The sequence below is a fragment of the Struthio camelus genome, chromosome 1, assembly GCF_040807025.1.
Source record: "Struthio camelus isolate bStrCam1 chromosome 1, bStrCam1.hap1, whole genome shotgun sequence".
Classification (NCBI taxonomy): Eukaryota; Metazoa; Chordata; class Aves; order Struthioniformes; family Struthionidae; genus Struthio; species Struthio camelus.
Window position 1 is genome coordinate 14,563,412 of NC_090942.1, and position 16,789 is coordinate 14,580,200.

General features: G+C 39.3%; 1 protein-coding gene across 1 annotated transcript in view; it reads right to left on the reverse strand.

Moving 5' to 3' along the window:
* The window catches only part of RELN (reelin), a 294,455-nt gene that overhangs the window by 159,508 nt on the left and 118,158 nt on the right, over positions 1-16,789 (reverse strand). Inside the window, exons 4-6 of the mRNA XM_068931206.1 lie at positions 13,385-13,455; positions 4,849-4,881; positions 3,590-3,668 (exon numbers count right to left, since the gene is read on the reverse strand). Of these exons, the coding sequence (XP_068787307.1) occupies positions 3,590-3,668; positions 4,849-4,881; positions 13,385-13,455 (183 nt within the window). The remainder of the gene's footprint in view (positions 1-3,589; positions 3,669-4,848; positions 4,882-13,384; positions 13,456-16,789) is intronic.

Here is a 16,789-nt window from a genome sequence, read left to right on the forward strand (position 1 = left end):
ACAAAGCCAGGCACCCTGTGACCTAGAGTCTCCCAAATACTACCCATATTTGGCCTCTTCTCACGCAGCCATTCCATGGTCTTTTCTCTCTCAAGGCACAGACCAAATGTGTTCCAGAAAATTTGAACAAAACAACAAATCTCTCTTTTCTGCTACTGACGTAAAGAAAGTATTAGAACCTCAGAAAGCAAATATAATTTCAAGAAGCTGGTCCTTCCCCAACATGCAGTCCTGCCCTCAAAAGAGTAAGAATACGCCTTAACTCCCATAAAGGCTAAGAAAACAAAGCTCTTCAATGCAAAGGTTCCCAGCATTTATGAGATAAATAGTGCACAAAGCAGATTTCCTTTCCGTATAGAGGAAATCAGCAGTGGTCCTAGGCTTTCTGAACTGATACACCCCTGCCAGCTTTCCACATGTCTCATGGACCCCCTAGCATCTATATTATTAACCTTTTCATTGAAAAATGCAATAAACATTACTGTCCAGTCTCGTTCTACAAGTCGGCTTTGAACTGCTTCGCATAGCTGTCAGTGGCACATTGACTTAATTACCTAAACTTCCAAACCTATCACACGGTGGATATTTTTTAACGTGCAGAGCATATTTGATTCACAAGGAGGAGGGCTCTTTGTAAAGTAAGTGGCAAATGAGGAGCAAGAAATGAGGAAATCTTTGCTTAAATAAGCAGGTTTGTGCCTACAGGTTGGAGACTTTAGAAACAGTCACATTCTGGCATGATTACACCCTGGAAGAAAAGAATACAAAAACCAGCTAGATGCACGACATGAGAAAATCCCTGTGGCGGCTGACTCCGAAGCAGGTAAGAGAGATCAGTGGTAAGACGTGTTCCAGCTCCTACGTTCCCAGCACAGAAATCCTCCCTGCTTTTTCCTTCCCCTGATGTGTCTTTCCTGCTGCCTCCTTCTCTCCTCTTCCTTTCCCATGTTAGCAATTCCTCCTTTTTACTCTCTTTTACCAAACTGTGATTTCGGTGAGGAACCCATACGCAGCTGCTGTGATTTTTCTGTTTTTAAGGATCCCCAACCCAACCATTCCTTTCTCCTCCGCTCGCAGCTCCAGAAACGCTCGTAGCCACTCCTGCTGTCCTCCTGTGAGCCTCTGAATAAACAGATGGTCTCTGGGATGTGTCTTCTAACACATTTGAAAGAACAGAAATCAATAAAAAAACCAGGCAGTCACTCTTGAAATCATACAGTCCCCTTGTGCAAAATAGTTATTTGATGTGAGGCTTCTCCCAGCGACGGAGTGACACACTCTGGCTCTGCTGGGACTCATAAAATTAGACACACACGTAACCTATAAAATGCCTGCCTGCACACTTGGACTGTACATCTACGGCATCAGTTGCTCATGCCAGAAAGGGGATCAGGAGGAATGGGACAATATAGCGTTGTTACATAGGATTTGAGAAGAATAGGCCATAGGAAAATACAAATACCTCTCTTTTCATCTTTACACAAATAATGGCTTCAGAAATTATTAGAGTGGCTTAGTCTAACTGGCCCCTAGTGAGTAGCCACCACTGGAGCATCTGCACACCAGGCAGCTGCTACCACGCTCTGAGCAAAGCAAATCAGGGAAAGAACAGGGCTGGAAATCCTGCTCTAGCAGTTACAGCAATTGTTTGTGATAAAGGCTGGATCTTAGCAGCTGCCAAGGGGAAAAACGCAATTTTAGGGTGGATGGCGTAAACTGTTAATAATCCCTGATTTTACTCCCACTAGACAATCAAACGAGAATGAGCTTGCTGCTGCTAAGAGGGTCTTCACTGAAGAGAGAGCTGCTGTAGAAATCCTTTATTCAGAAAAGCTCCTGATACCTTATTATAGTTTTATTTTATTTGCGCTCCACTTCTGTTTGGCACTGCTGAAGATGTTGGTTTTCTAGTGTCATTACAGGACTGTCAAGGGATCCATCAGAGGATTGCAATGAATTTTAGGACTCTCCGCTAGGACTCTCCGCTCCAGCAGAAAGTGTCGCCACTGGCACATCCTGCCTTCCCTGTGCACTAACCCACCATCCAAGGTGGGTCAAGGTTATTCCAGGCAGACCAAATCCAGATCTGAGGGACAAAGGGAATAGGAGGCTGGTGGCTCTTTTAGTTGGAGATTTCTCTGTTGAGGCTTCGAAAAAAGCAAGGATGAATTTAAAGATAAGAGAGCAATGGATAAATAAATTATGGAGGCTCCCAACAGACAGGCCCTCTGTGAGTTATGAGACATCTGCAGAGAAATAATGCCTCCTCTCATTTCTTTCCACTCAAGTCCATTTAACACACTGCTGCTAGAGCTATCTACCTCAGCAGGCCTATTCTGTAGGCCATTAAGAAGCCTTGATCTATTCATTCCCATAAAGAAAGAGTTTTTCTTTATATTACAGTATTCCAGGTCCTTAATGCATCTGTCCAGAAAAACATGTAAAGAGATCACACAAAAAGAACAAAAGGAAAAAAAAATAGTAGGCACATATTAAAAAGTATTATCATAAGTATTATCCATAAAATTCCATAAACCGCAATCTTTTTACGTAAGATGTAACTTATGGTGAAACTGTGAAAGAACTGCCCAGAATAAAAACTGCCTGGCCTTAAAAACAAGGAAAATGAAGTCAGATTTCACAGAACATAAGTATTCCTAACAAACAAATGCAGGTAGAGCAAATGTAATTGCTAAGCAACAAATTAAAAGCTGAATTTAACTGCTAAAAAGCTCTTCAAGAATTTAACTAAATAAGATTAAAATACTTCTGTGTTTTGTAGGAAGTAAATCAATAAAATGAAATATATTTATGAAAAGGGACAGGAAGGAACAGAGAGGCAGTAACAATCCCATACAAAAATAAAAAAGGAACTCCAACTTTGAATAACTTCACATTAAGACTGATCTTTGTGTTTACCTAGGTGTAGAATGATCGGTAGACACTAGTAACACTCTTCCTTTCCTATACAATAGCAGGCTTTTGAAAATGTTTGTCTTCCACTCCAAAAAAAACGAGAAAAGAAAATCAATCTTAAACATATTCAGCAGCTGAAAATTAGATAGAGGTATTTCATTCCAGTTGAATTTTTATTTTGGACAATTTGGAAACATTTGATTTCAATCTAAAATGAGTTTTTACTATAACGTTTCCAGAAAGATGTACCATATGAGCAAGAAATTAAAAGAAAAATGGAAAAAAAACAGTTTGATTTTGAAATTCATTCAAACTAACCTTTTCCATGAAAAACTTTGGTTTCAAGAAATCAACATTTTCATACAGAATCGTTCCCTGAGTTCCATTCTATCCCTTCTTTCTTTTTCTGGATTAATTCAAAACTTTAAAGTCAGTCAGAATTTGCCACTTACTTCAATGGGCTTACAATTTCTCACTTAGTCATTAATCAATTAATTAATTAATTAATTAATGTATTTAAGTCCCAGTGGAGCAAAGATACACTTAAGGATACCTCAAAGTGAACTGAGATATCTATGCACTCGTATAATATAAATATTTCACTATAATAACAAACATGTTCTGCTTTGTTAAAATAGATATATATAAAGGGAAGCAGCAGAGGGAAACTTACCACATAATAGGATTCAACTCTTGCTGGTGATAAGAATCAAAGTCATCTCGTAAGATAATGCTGTCACTGTGCATTTCGGCTAAAAAGAAAAGAAAGTATTGCATGAAAAAGTTCCAGGAGAGTCATCCAGTCTGCGCACTAGCTCTGACAATGTGTTGCCTCACCTAGAGCTAAAGCAATGTAATGTAAGAGGAGAAAATCAGCTTTAAGTGTGTTAGTGTCTAAAGCAGGGCTTTCTCATTTAAAAGTTTTTTTTTGCTTACTCTGGATCATTTCAGCACATAAAATTGAGGAATCTCCTATCTATCCTCAAAGTATAATGACTATTAAAAGATGCAGTCATTGAATGTACACCAAACGCCTGAAGACCTTTGGTTCCAAATCGCTAGCTGTTCTGCAGGTTCAGAAAAAATGCCTCTAAATCCCGAATTTGGAAAGGCTGGCACAAGGAGGGGCGAGATGCTCTAATGGGTATATTACATTTCTAATAGTCAGGGGCTCAATTTTGAAATCTCATAGGCAAAAATCCATGCGTTCATTAGAATTTCTCACCTGCTCCCAGTGGAACTGGGAGCAAAGGGCTGGAATATGAAGTGTGAGTTATGTTATGCAATTTTTTCTAACCATTGGTCAGTAAGCTCTGGATTCTACACAGGGTGAAAAAAAACCCCAAATAAACCCAATAATGTAGTTGCATTAAACAGCCACTTCACTTCTCTGTAAATCCTTCCATTGAATGAATTCAGCGGCTGGCACCTGCTACTCAGATCGAGCAAGAGCCCAGAGTGGCCCAGAGCGATGGGCTGGCCGGGCACCGCTCAGCCCGTGCAGGGCTCCAACGCCGCTGCCTGCTGGGCCCCGCAAGTACGGCTCCGGCCCTGCGCGCGCCTCGGAGGAGCCCTGGCGTGCACCGGGGCAATATCTCTTTTCCAGCCTCGCCGCCCCGGGGTGCCCGTGTGCCCTCCCGTCCTGCGGCCCGCGGGCTCCTACGCAAACGGGTCCTCTAGCACGTCGGCAGGAAGAAAAGCTCTGCGGCATGATCTGCTCGCGCTGCGGGGACTCAAAGCCAGTAAATAAACAGCAATAAAAATCAGACTGAAAAAACAGCTAATCAGCGTTAGACATAATTCAATTCATTTTATATGAGCGTCTTATTTATTTGAATTCCCAAGAGCTAGTTTCATGTGACCTTGCGGATCTTTTGTTATAACGACGTTAGTGCTTTGGAGTTTCAGTAATAATAATGACCGATCACCTACCTAGGTGAGGATGTAACGGAGCTTCTGTCGGAGCTACGGAGAACAAAGAGACACAATACATGAATATCCTCCGTGAGAGGGGCTTAATTACAGCATTGAAGAAATCAGTTCAGCATAAAACAAATTGTAACAGTAGGTATTGTATTAAGTCAACTATTCAGACATTTTAATTACGAAAAACGTGATACATGTTGAAAGTTATAAACAATGTAATAGGAAAGAAAAAGAAAATAAATATTCTCTAATTAAAAGAAACATCGGTATCAAATGAATGACAGAAACAGTTTTACTGCTAGGTAAGAAAGAACGCTTCTAGTTGTCTAGAATTATGAGATATTATTAGAAATAATTAAGTGAGATTCAATAAGTCAAAGATTGATTAAGAGAGTGGAAATTAGCCTGAACAAAAAAACAACTACAGGAGGCAAAAATGCCACACATGGACCGTCTATATTTCACTGGACCATCAACCGTATTGCTAGGAGAAAAAAAACTAGTCTTCCTAGGGCAATAGGTAAGGGATTGACTCAACAAACCCTCAATCAAACACTGCTTTTAAAGCCACTTTTTACAGGCATTGCTGAATCAATGTCCCAATAAACCTTTTCCTTCCAAGAAAGAGCAGATCGCTGTGAAGACACGCTGTACCTGCTGCGTGCGCTTGGCTGAAACGACAAACTTTATTAAGTAGCCTTTTACTAACACTTTGTAACAGGCATCTCTGTGTAAAATTACACAAATGAGAACAGAAAATATCTTTAAGGGCATAACTAGGCACATAAGCAATGGGGGAATCTAGCAGGCGACTACACAGTGTGCAAGATGCTCCATGGTAACTGCCACATCCGTATCCTCACCCAATGTTAAACCCAAAGTAATTTACTCCTCTTTCACAGAGGCACAGAGGGTGCATATAAGCAGGTCTTGGGGAGCAGTGAACTTGTCTGCCTCTTGATAACTTGTCCATGTAGCTGTATCTCTGGCTGCATTTTGTACTTTGACAAATGGAACGCCACGTAAAGAGTGAAAGAATTTTTGAAGCCAGAATTTGAGGATTCCGTGTTTCTCGTTGGGCACTGACTGAAATTTGTATCAGTACTCCTGACTTCTTCAGCATATTGCAAAAAATTACTGAAGTACTGCAATTTCTCTCATAACGTCTGACAAATTAAAAATAGATTAAAAATAAATGTGAAAATGAATGCAGCAGTCCGTGCAGAGTCTTCACAGGTAGTCAATTGAATATTAAGTCCAATACAAATCTCAAACATTTTATTTGTCTCTTCCTACTTTCTTCTTAAACGCACAGTTTGCATGGAGGCATGAAATTTTGTCATGAAATTGCAACATTTCATGTGAATTTGGTGATTATAAAGACCGAGCAGGAAGCATTTGAGGCATTTGCAAACCAGAAAAGAATGGCAAGCAGTCTGGCTTTAGCTTAGAGAGAAGCCTTTGATTTACCTGACTTACACTTTAGAAGACTGTCAGTTTTTACTCTAATAACCTCATACATATATAGATAACCTCGAAAACAGTCAAGTGAGCCAATGACCCCTGAAAACTTTACTGCAGCAAAGAACGCCGGAGTTCAGAAGAGTTTGACACTGAGGAGAATTTGCAGGCATGCAGAAATAGGAAATCCTTTTCCTTATACACCTACCTTGCTGCATTTTTATACAAGAAACATATCAATGTAAAGATTTGATCATTCCTTAAAGGCAGCAGCCATCTTTTTTCTTCCATAAAATATGTCAACAACGAGCTCTAACAGCAGCCAAGACATCTCGTTATTACTTTTCAAAAGCTGGAACAATAAGACTTAATTGCAAGCTAGAGCTTTTCACTTGCTCCAGAATAACACTGAACTGCGCTGCTTGATACTGCACGGGAAAAGACTAGGTTTGTCCCTTGCAGTCCCAGGCCTTGTTTTTCTTCATGGAAGCATGCATAACTTTATCTAGAAGACTTTTAAAAACCTTTGCACACAAGAAATGGACTAATCTGGATTAAGTGAATTGTCTCCTAGATGGAGCAATGCAGTTGTTCTGGATTCTGCCTGTGTGGTACTATAAGAAAAGAAGTACATTATGGCATGAGATTTGAAATACTCTTGATGTTAGAAGTGTTTAGGCTTAAAATAAGATCTCTGTCTCTGATGCTCTTGCTGTCTTCTCATTAATTCCAGTTCATCATTAAGTGATGATTAAGTGACCTGTGAGGACATGTGTGGTTAAGAGCCGCTCTGTTAGTGCTCATCTCCAAGGAGAATGGTGCCACCAGGCCAGGTCACTGCCAGAAACATTAGCTGGCTGAGCAAATTTCACTAGCCTTCGAGAGCAACTCTATTGAAACAGACCTTCCTCCTCACCGAGAGATCTTCCGACCTCAAAATGAAAATGAAAGATGAGATTCTCATTCATTCTTGGCTGCTTAGCATTATTTTTTAGAAGAGGCTTACTGCGGAGGCAGTCCAGTCTGGGATACCCTGAATCATTAATGATACTTTCTGCAATTATTGTGCAAAACTTCAGCATCCAGCCAAAACCCACAGGCACAGCTCAAGCCTGCAGTATTTCAACTTGCAAATCTCTTTGACTTCAGCACTGCTGTTTGAAATATAGCTAAGCTGTTTATTTGATTAAGGAATGCAAAATTAGGACCCTGGTATTTTTAATAAAATGACTTTTCAATTATATGCCTAGTATACTGCAAAACAAAACTTGTTACATAACACGTTGCTCGCCAGGAAACTGAATTGAAGGAAATTATGCATAGACATAGCAGTACTACTAATCATTCATCTAGGAAACTGAAGGTGGAGTTAGGCAAGCACTTAAAGTTGGAAAGAAGATTGTTCTTGCAAATACAGGTTTTGTGTGGAGGGGGTTACATTTTGCAATTCGCTACACCATCTGAGAAGCTCAAGCACTTTTGCCTCAGGTATTCCTCCACTCAATTTGTAATTCAAATTCCAGAGCTGAGTATGACAACAGACTGTGAAGGTACCATTTAATGAATGATGAATTTAGACTTTAATCTCCCTAGGAATAATTTCTTTATTATATTTTATATTTTATTGTAATACGGCACTGTGTTGACCTTCAACTATTTTAGTTAAGGTCCCGCAAATGTTATAAATTTAGAGTATCGTACAAAATTAATTGTAGTCATTTTAAAACATTTTCAGATCTACCTTTTTATCAATTCAAAGGACTCCTTATTTTTAAACCATATAGATTGTACAGAAGGCCGTACAACGTGGCTGGAAGTCTAACCGAGTTTCCTGGCATAACAAGGCAAAGTTAACAAAATACAATATGCTGCAGAGTAGCTATACAGTGTAGAAATAAAACATTTACTATTTTTTAAAAGATTATACAACACTTGAGGCACAGAGGGGGAAAAGTCTATCTTAATATTTATACCATGATTCACTTTCTTAGATGCTCCTTAGACATCTTTGGATGGTTCGAAATTTAGAATTGTGTGGCTCATAAATACATATGAGCTTGAATGAGAATGTTCCTTTTCAAAAAAGTGAAATAAATGAATTTATTATTTGATTTTTTAACTAGCACCCTGGATATACACAGAGCTTAACAACAGATGGATTGTATGAAGCGAATAATAGAAATTGAGCTCAACAGCGTTCACAGTTTAAGAGGCGCGAGCAAATACAGTAAGAGAAAATGTAAGGAAATGTAGGATGCTTGACTTGCGAGGACTAGCAAGGCTATCCCTTTGGTAAGGGAAAGCACAGAAAAAGTATACAATACAAAGTGATTCAGAGAGAGAAAGGACACAGTCAAACGGGAAGCGTGAGAAACTTGAAGAAAGTAATGAGGAATTCAAAAGTCAATGGGGTCATTGTGGGTCTGTGTCAATATGATGAGACAGAATGAAGGCATCTTTTGGAGCAAAAGGTTAAAATTTTCTGTGGATGAAGTAATGTTAATGGAAGTTAAGAACTGTTAAAATAATAGAAATGTATTGCCTGTTTTGGATAAACAGGGGGCAAATAGGAGAGAGGTGGGAAAGGAGTGTGAATTAGTGAAGGAAGACCAGGAATATGAGGAGAGAAGTGAGATTTGATGATGGTCCAGACATCAGTGGGAAAGTAAGAATCAAAACTGTAAAACATAGCGGTGGCTAACTGCTAAGCAGAAATAAGTCTCCAGCCAGAGCTTAGAGCTCTCATAATGCAAATTAAACATGTTCCACCAACGCCAGTTTATACTACTGACACCCATATGCCATAGGTTTGAGGGTTCAAGCCTGCGTACAGGGCTAGCTAGGGAACACAACATTAGGGACCATCCCTAAAACTCACTGGAAAATAAATAAGCTTTTTTCAAAGCCCTTGCAGTTAGTAAGCCTGGACTTATTTTTTTTTTTTAAAAAAAAGAAAAAGTGAATTACAGAAACAAACTGTCACAGACAAATGCCAAGCTCAGAGATCGACAGCCAGCAGCCATTAGCTGTTACTCATCAATTCATCACAAAGAAAATGTGGAGATAGGTATATTATAATTATTTTGCAGATTATGCAAAAGCCCAATCTCCTTCTCATTAGCAGCCAGATGAAGAGGAAAAAGAAAATTAATGCTTTTATTTAGCCTGCTGCCAGTACTTTCTCTCTTCTTGTAAACAAAGTTGCTATTGAAACATAGAGGCTGAGCATCCCCCTTGAGAGAGTCAGTGTGTTGCCCGAGGGCTGCGTTGGTCTCCCTGGCACGTAAGCCAAGGAACAATACGTCAGCTCTGAACTCAAGTCTTCTGTTCTGGAAAATACTGCTTTGGTCAAGCCTTAGAGCATGCAATCTGTTCTGTGTTTGTTTTTCAAAGTATTCTTAAATCCCTATTTACAAGGTACAAAACATGCCTAAAAGGTCTTCCATTAATATTCAGGCACAAGCTATCAAATCAAAGAGAATATGGGCTGATTCTCAGGATATACTTTCGTATAGAAACATCTGCCAGACCTTAGAATAGCTTCTTAAGGAAGGAACCCCAATCCTGTAATTTGCAGCATTGAATACTAGATCGTATTAAATTCTAGGAATTATGCTGAAAGGAATGATTTTGCACTAGGAGGAAGCAAGATCCTTCATCTTTTCCGTTTCTATGTTTTACGCTTCTGATTCTCCTCTAGTCATTCAGAACTGAATTACATGCTCGCGGATCTCCCAGTAAAGTCCTCACTCCAAAGAACTTTGCTACTGGCCCAAAGTCACATCATGCAGAAGAGAGGTGGTCTCCTTAACCCCTTTAATACTACTCGGTGCAGTATATGCAGGCTTGTTTGTGTGATGTGAGTGTCAGCTGTGTCCATCCCTGTATCATGAGCTGTTTCTCCCAACTACGTTGCTGTTTTCATACAGACCTAAACTCTTTCGAGTTCAATAATGCAATGCAGTTGGGTCTGACGTTTTGCCAACTCAATTTTAATTCTGCTGATGTTTGTTCATGAATGGCTTTTGCTCTACCTGAGCCAAGAATAAATATGAATCAATCTGTACAGTAAAACGTTTACCTTATTCCCCATTTATTTTGCAACTAAATCAACAAATTAAAGATATTATTAATTAAAGATGTTATTAGTGATAAGAATAACATCAATCATTAACATCCTTATTTGTTCCTACATGTATTTACAAGTCATCTATTCCTCTACCTTTTCTCTCTTAGCTTATAAGGTTTTTGTTTTCTTGCATATTTTTACTGGATTACCTTTATTTTTTGTCTGTCAATTTTTATGTCTCTTCTTCAAAACCCAGTAGAAATCTTACAAGCTTTAAAACTTACGTTAGTTTGCAAATATCTCTCTGATTTCCTAAAATACTTATTATGTTGAAACTCTCACAGTTTTTCAAGGGATTATCTTACTTTCCTTGGTAGGTTTTCCCTATGGCATCATTTCTCATTCCATTTACATTAAATATAAGGCTATTTGTTTGGCATGGCCATCCCTTAATGTTGCCCTATATCTTTCCCTAATTCTCTTCAAAATAAGAACTATACTTTCTTTTCACTGCACAAAGCCCATTAACTCTATTTGAATTTATCCATACACATTCATGGGAGGACAGCCACAATGATCATAATTTCTGATATTCCTTGCTACTTTCATGCCTTCATGTATATCCTTTGTACTAGTTAATACAAATTCTGGTATCATCTCCAGTGAACTTATTTATTAACAATATGTGCTGTAGTAAATCTGTGAAGTTGCTCTATGTTTTTATTTTCTTTACCCTATTTTCTTTACCCATTACTCAATACAACCTTTTAGTGTAATAATGTTTACGGCCAGGAGCAGACCATAAAAGCCCATTTAGGTCAATCTTTGCTGTTTTCCATATATATCTTAGTAAATTGCTTCTGCATAAATGCACCAATTCTTTCTAAAAGAAGCCTTTGTTTACAGTAATAGCACTGCTGAAACTGTGATGGTCTTCAGGAATAAAGGAAACACAGAAGTTGTGAGGATGACAGAGACGAAAACAAGGTGGGGAAGCTGGAGGCACCTTCAGGGGAGCGGTGCAGGACGTGGCTATCAGTGGCGAGGTGGCAGGAGGAGGCAAAGGGACTTTCACTGCTGAGAAGCCAGTATAAGCACAAGGACGGCCCAGCCTCACACCTTTTATTCTTTACACCCAGCCAATGCACAAATTTCAAGTTCTTCCTGTCCTGCAGTCCCATAACTAGTTATTGCTCTAATCAGCGCAAGTAATGCTTAAACATTGATTTAGGGTTAGGTTTTGCTCCAAAACTGGTGAACAACCAGCTCTCCAGTTGTTTCAGCTTGTTTGCCCTCAGCTTTCACTGTGATATCACTGCCGGCTGTCTGTCTCTCTCTGTCACTCTTCCACCAATATCTCTTTTAATTCTTTCTCTTTTCCTTACCTACTCTCTCTGTGGTCACCACAGACTATGCCTTTGGCTGTGATGTTCCCACTCTTAAGCCAAGCTTTGGAGAATTTCATCTGCTTATGAGGCTTTTCACCATTTTATGCTGATGACTCTATTGATATTTCCACTCTTGATTTGTGTCCATCTGGCAACTAGCCTATGTGAGACAACCCCACCTTCATACCTAACGTATGCCCAGTGGTGTTCTTGCCAACATTTCTGTGCCCAAATCCCCTTATATTATGTCACAGAAATACTGCTCTTCCGCACCCATATTATGCGCGTCATATACATTTTTCTTATCTCTTGCTCTGAACACCAAGTACATTCTTGTAATTTCTCCATTTTTTTTCCTTCTAGAAACTAAAAACACTGATACATGCACGGTTCAGTCACCTCCCATCCACATTACTATAACACTCCTCTCTGATTGTCAGCACCTGCTTTGCACTTTTCTAATTCATTCAAAATATAACTAATTCTAACTTCCTAGCTTGTTAGCTGATACCATCAGTCACCTCTCTGAATCTGCCTACATACTTTCCATTTAAACAGTAAAATAATGAGTACTGAAATACTGAAGCTGAAAATTGAAATATTTTGCCCTCACCCTCACAGAGGTACTATTCATACCTTATGCTAATACCTCAGTATATACTCCTGACATAATGTTCAAAGGCTTTTTATTGCAAAAAGCTTTGCACAGATCTTCCCAAATGCATAGGAAAAGATCTATAGCTCTAATGCCCAAAGGGACATATTTTGAGGGATTCTCTCTTGTTTACGAATAAGACAATACATTTCTGATTTTGAAATATTTATTTTAGATTGATTTGGCCTGTGTTCCACTGCCTCTTTTCACATGGAAATAGTATCAATCACTGGAGTTTTGCAGAGAAAGCTGGATCAGCACAGAAATTCCTTTCTTTCCCATTTTGTAAATGATGAATACCTTCTCTAGTTTCACTGTTCTGATGAAGTGGGTTCATAGCGTACTGTTTGTAGACAACAGCTGACAACAGGAGTTTCATTTTAGGTTATTCCTCAAAAGGATATATATAATAAGCCGTAGGCACAATTAGATTTTTAAAGTTTGCATAATTTAAACATTCTTGTTTAGCTATAAAAATGATCAAATGTTGTAGCTGGTCAGCAAAACACTGGCAGTCTACTTTTGCAAAATGGGAAAGCAAGTTCTCCACAAACACACTAGAGAGATGGATGGTACATGAAGCTTTTATTGTAAAAAAACATATACATACTGTATATGTTTTGCATATGTTGCTTATAGTTAATACATTGAAAGTTATCACTTGACTTGTGCTTCCGACAAAAGCAGATGTTAGTTGCTACAGGCTGATTTCAGATAAGAATATAATGCAATTTAATGTATTTTAACTTTTGTATATTCCCCAATGTTTAGCAGGAAGACATATCTCTGGGTTTCCCAGATCACTAATAGGAGGTGTGAAGTCAAAGAAAGTATCAATTTTGAGAATGTAAAGAAGATTCTGACTTTGGTTTTCTACAAAATAGCTTTTTGTGATGAGTAACACTGACACCTAAGCACAGTGGAAAAGAACATTTGCCAGGTGTTTTTTAAAATAACAGTATCTCTTACCTCCCTGTTCACATAATTGTTGTGCTAAGGCATCCTTGAATATAACTTGGCCCCTATGAGTAGCTGTAGCCCTGTGAACATAAAAAAGACAACAATAAATAATGTAGCAAACTTATTTATATATGCATATGTATATCTATATGCATGACTAATCAGATCAGAAGTCCCATTCTCCTTACTTCCTACTCCTCTTTCTCTCAATCTTTTTTTTTTTTTAATTTGTAGGATAAGTCTTGTAGCTGACTGGCAAAAATTTGATGACCTGCTTTCACAAAATGGGAAAGCAGGTTCTCCGTTCATATGAATTTCTTCATCATAAGGACCATAAGGATTTTTTCTGCACACACCAAAAGAAAAGTTTCTAAACCAAAATTGCTAGTTTGTAGTAAAAAGCACAGGCATTGGGATTCAATGAACGGCGTGAGATTTTCATTACCGCATCAGTAAGAGTAGGCACAACACAAACCTAAGCCCATCACTTTGCCTGAGAAGAGGTAACTGTGTCAAGGAGGAGCAGAAGAAATGTTCACAGAGATGCTGCCTCTGTAAAATCAGTAGTCCCATGATCCAATAAGCAACAGCAAAAGTATTACTATTGAAGAGGTGTCCAGAAAGCCTCCCTTGAAACAAGGAGAGAAATGAGTATGCCCTATCACCCTAGCTGTTTGTCAAGCAAGTCCTTAAAAACCTCCAGAGAAGAAGAATCTACAACATTTCTTGGTAGGCTGTGTCGAGTTTTGCTGCCAGTGGAGCTGTTTCTTTTATTCCTTCATTGCCCAGGGAAAACAAAGTGGATTGCTATCTCCTTTTTTTTAATTGGGAAACCATCATCATGCTCCTCCCTTCCCTTTCCTTTTTTTCTAGAACAAAGCAGCTCAGTACCTGCACTGTGTCCTGTCTTCTAACCATTCATTTTCTCAACAGTATACTATTTTCTTACTTTCCTCTGGTCTCTCTCAGTTTTATTCTGTCTTTGATAAAGTGATATGCCTATAACTACACAGAGTTTCTCTCCTTCAGGCCTCACCAATGCAGCCTAAAGAATAATTATTCCCCAGTAACGACCCACATCTAACAGACCATCTAACGTACCACAGAGAAAGGTTTATCAGTTTGTTTTAACCTAACCCACTAGAGAGCCAAAGTATTTTCTGATCCTCTTCTCTTACAGTGTTGCCACGCTAACGAAACTAGATACTCCTGGTTGCTGATTGTTCATTTCGTCTCTATGGCTGCACGAGGCTCTCAGGGCACCCCTTTCCTCTGCTTATGGGAAGGAGAGCTGTGTCACCCTTCCAGGCTGCTTGGCCTTTTGGATGCAGAGTAAGTGCTCAGCCACCTGACGGGGTCAACGGGTAACATTTGGCCATAGGAAGAAAACATTCTCCCTTTAGCCAGAGAGCGTAATCAAGTTTTGAGGCTTTGTGATGAGCAACATGTCTTTGGCAGAGTGGATTTGGAACAAGTAATGGTCAAACATAAGTTGCCTGATAACCTGGCACTGGGGGTTGATCAAGGACACATCAAACAGGTGCTGCAGCTGAGCCTCCTCTCGCACAGTAGAGGACAAAAAAGGGAAACGGTATTTTGGCCACAATATTGGGATCACATTACCGGCGTGAGACTTTGCTTGCAGTCCCTACCAGGTGTATCAGTCCTTGACTAGCTTCAAAGAATTACAAAGAAGGAAAGATTTGTCCTGGTTGAATTATCAATAGATAGTTTTTACAAGTGTAATTTTAAAAAATGGTGGAATAATTAAAATAAATTCCGGAGGTCTCATCTTCCTGTACCTGGGACAATGACTGAAAGCTGTCACTACACTTCCTGAAGGCAAAAATAATGCAAAAATAAGTCCTAATAAAGTGTATGTGGAAACCATGTCAGGATTTCAAACACCTGTGTAAAGTATGGCAAAACTTCATGCAATAGTTCTTCATTAGCACTTCTTCATCAGCTACTGTGACCCAGTTACCATATTGAGTACCAAATAAAATAAGAACAAATACGTTACTTCAGCACATAAAGACACACAAGAAAGCCAAGAGCTGTAAGTCTTACTTAAAACATGGCCTAAAGTACAGCAAGCTTTAAAAAATGCTAAAGTGCAAATATGCTTTGGGAAATCACGTTTAACAATAATCCCTACAATTCTGCTCCAACGAATATATAAGAAAGTATGATCACTACATACATTTCTGCATATCGCCTCACAGCTGTAAGCAGACACACAAGTCAGAATGGGACCAAATAAGTGATCTCTGAATCGAACATACACCCAAGCTTCTTGAAAAGGGTCAGACATGGTGACTTTGGCTACCAGATGAAATAGCAGGACATCCCACTGGCAACTTTAGGTGGAAACCAGCAAGAACAGATATGCTGTGCAAATATATATCACTGTGGATATGTTCTGACCAGAAAACCTAACCACCACTGCTCCTGGGCACATACAAGAAAATGCCACAACTGAGGCACAGCAGATAATTTCCATGACAATTAGATTCTTCTCCCAGCCTGGCAGATGGAAGAGAGGGCTCTTCGCAGATAGTGAAAAAGAAAACTTGTGCCAGCAATGGAATGGACTTCAGAGAAGCTCTTTACACAATAGCCCACGATATAAGTCAGGATACGTGCAACAACAACAGCAACCACAACATTGACAGCAACCACAGCATTTCTTTATGGAACAGATAAGAGCAAACACTCAAAACACAGATCATATGCACAGGGGGATTTGAGGTATGTGTCTGAATGCAAACAAATACCAGACAATAACAATAATATGAAACTGAGTAGTGTTTATTGGAGCTCTGCATGCACGTGAGATGACGCTATAGAACCATCACAGAAACAATTAGCAAGGATGTGCTGGTTGCAGCTGGAGAAAAGCTGCAAACGTGAGGGCAGGCTCTGAGAAAGGGGCCTTTCAGGTACGTTGCTGGTTAAATATAAGCTTAATACTGTGAAGGAAGAAAATGCCTCCCGTTCTTTGACTCCTCCTGTGCATGAGGAACCAGAACTTCCCAGACATTTTTTGGAATAAACAGAATTGCTTTGAAGGAATGCCCTATCCCATTATTTTTTTGTTTCTAAGAGGAAAACACTCAAGACAAGGAATGTTAGCAGATTGTTTGGGCAATAGGCAGTAAAAGAACCATAAAGCAGCGCTTTGGGACAGAGCCAGCAGCCGGCAGAGCTGCGTCTTTCTGTGCGTACCATCCCTTACTTGATAGTGATGACTATGCGCCAATTATTGCTGCTCCACAGCAGGAATCGTCTGTGCCCTAGGGAAGACCAGTGCTGCATATGAAGGACACTGCTTCCTAAAACATATGCTCACATTACCATTAGTTCTGCAATGTGTATGTGCTGCACCCACCTGCGCAGCTTTATCGAATTATT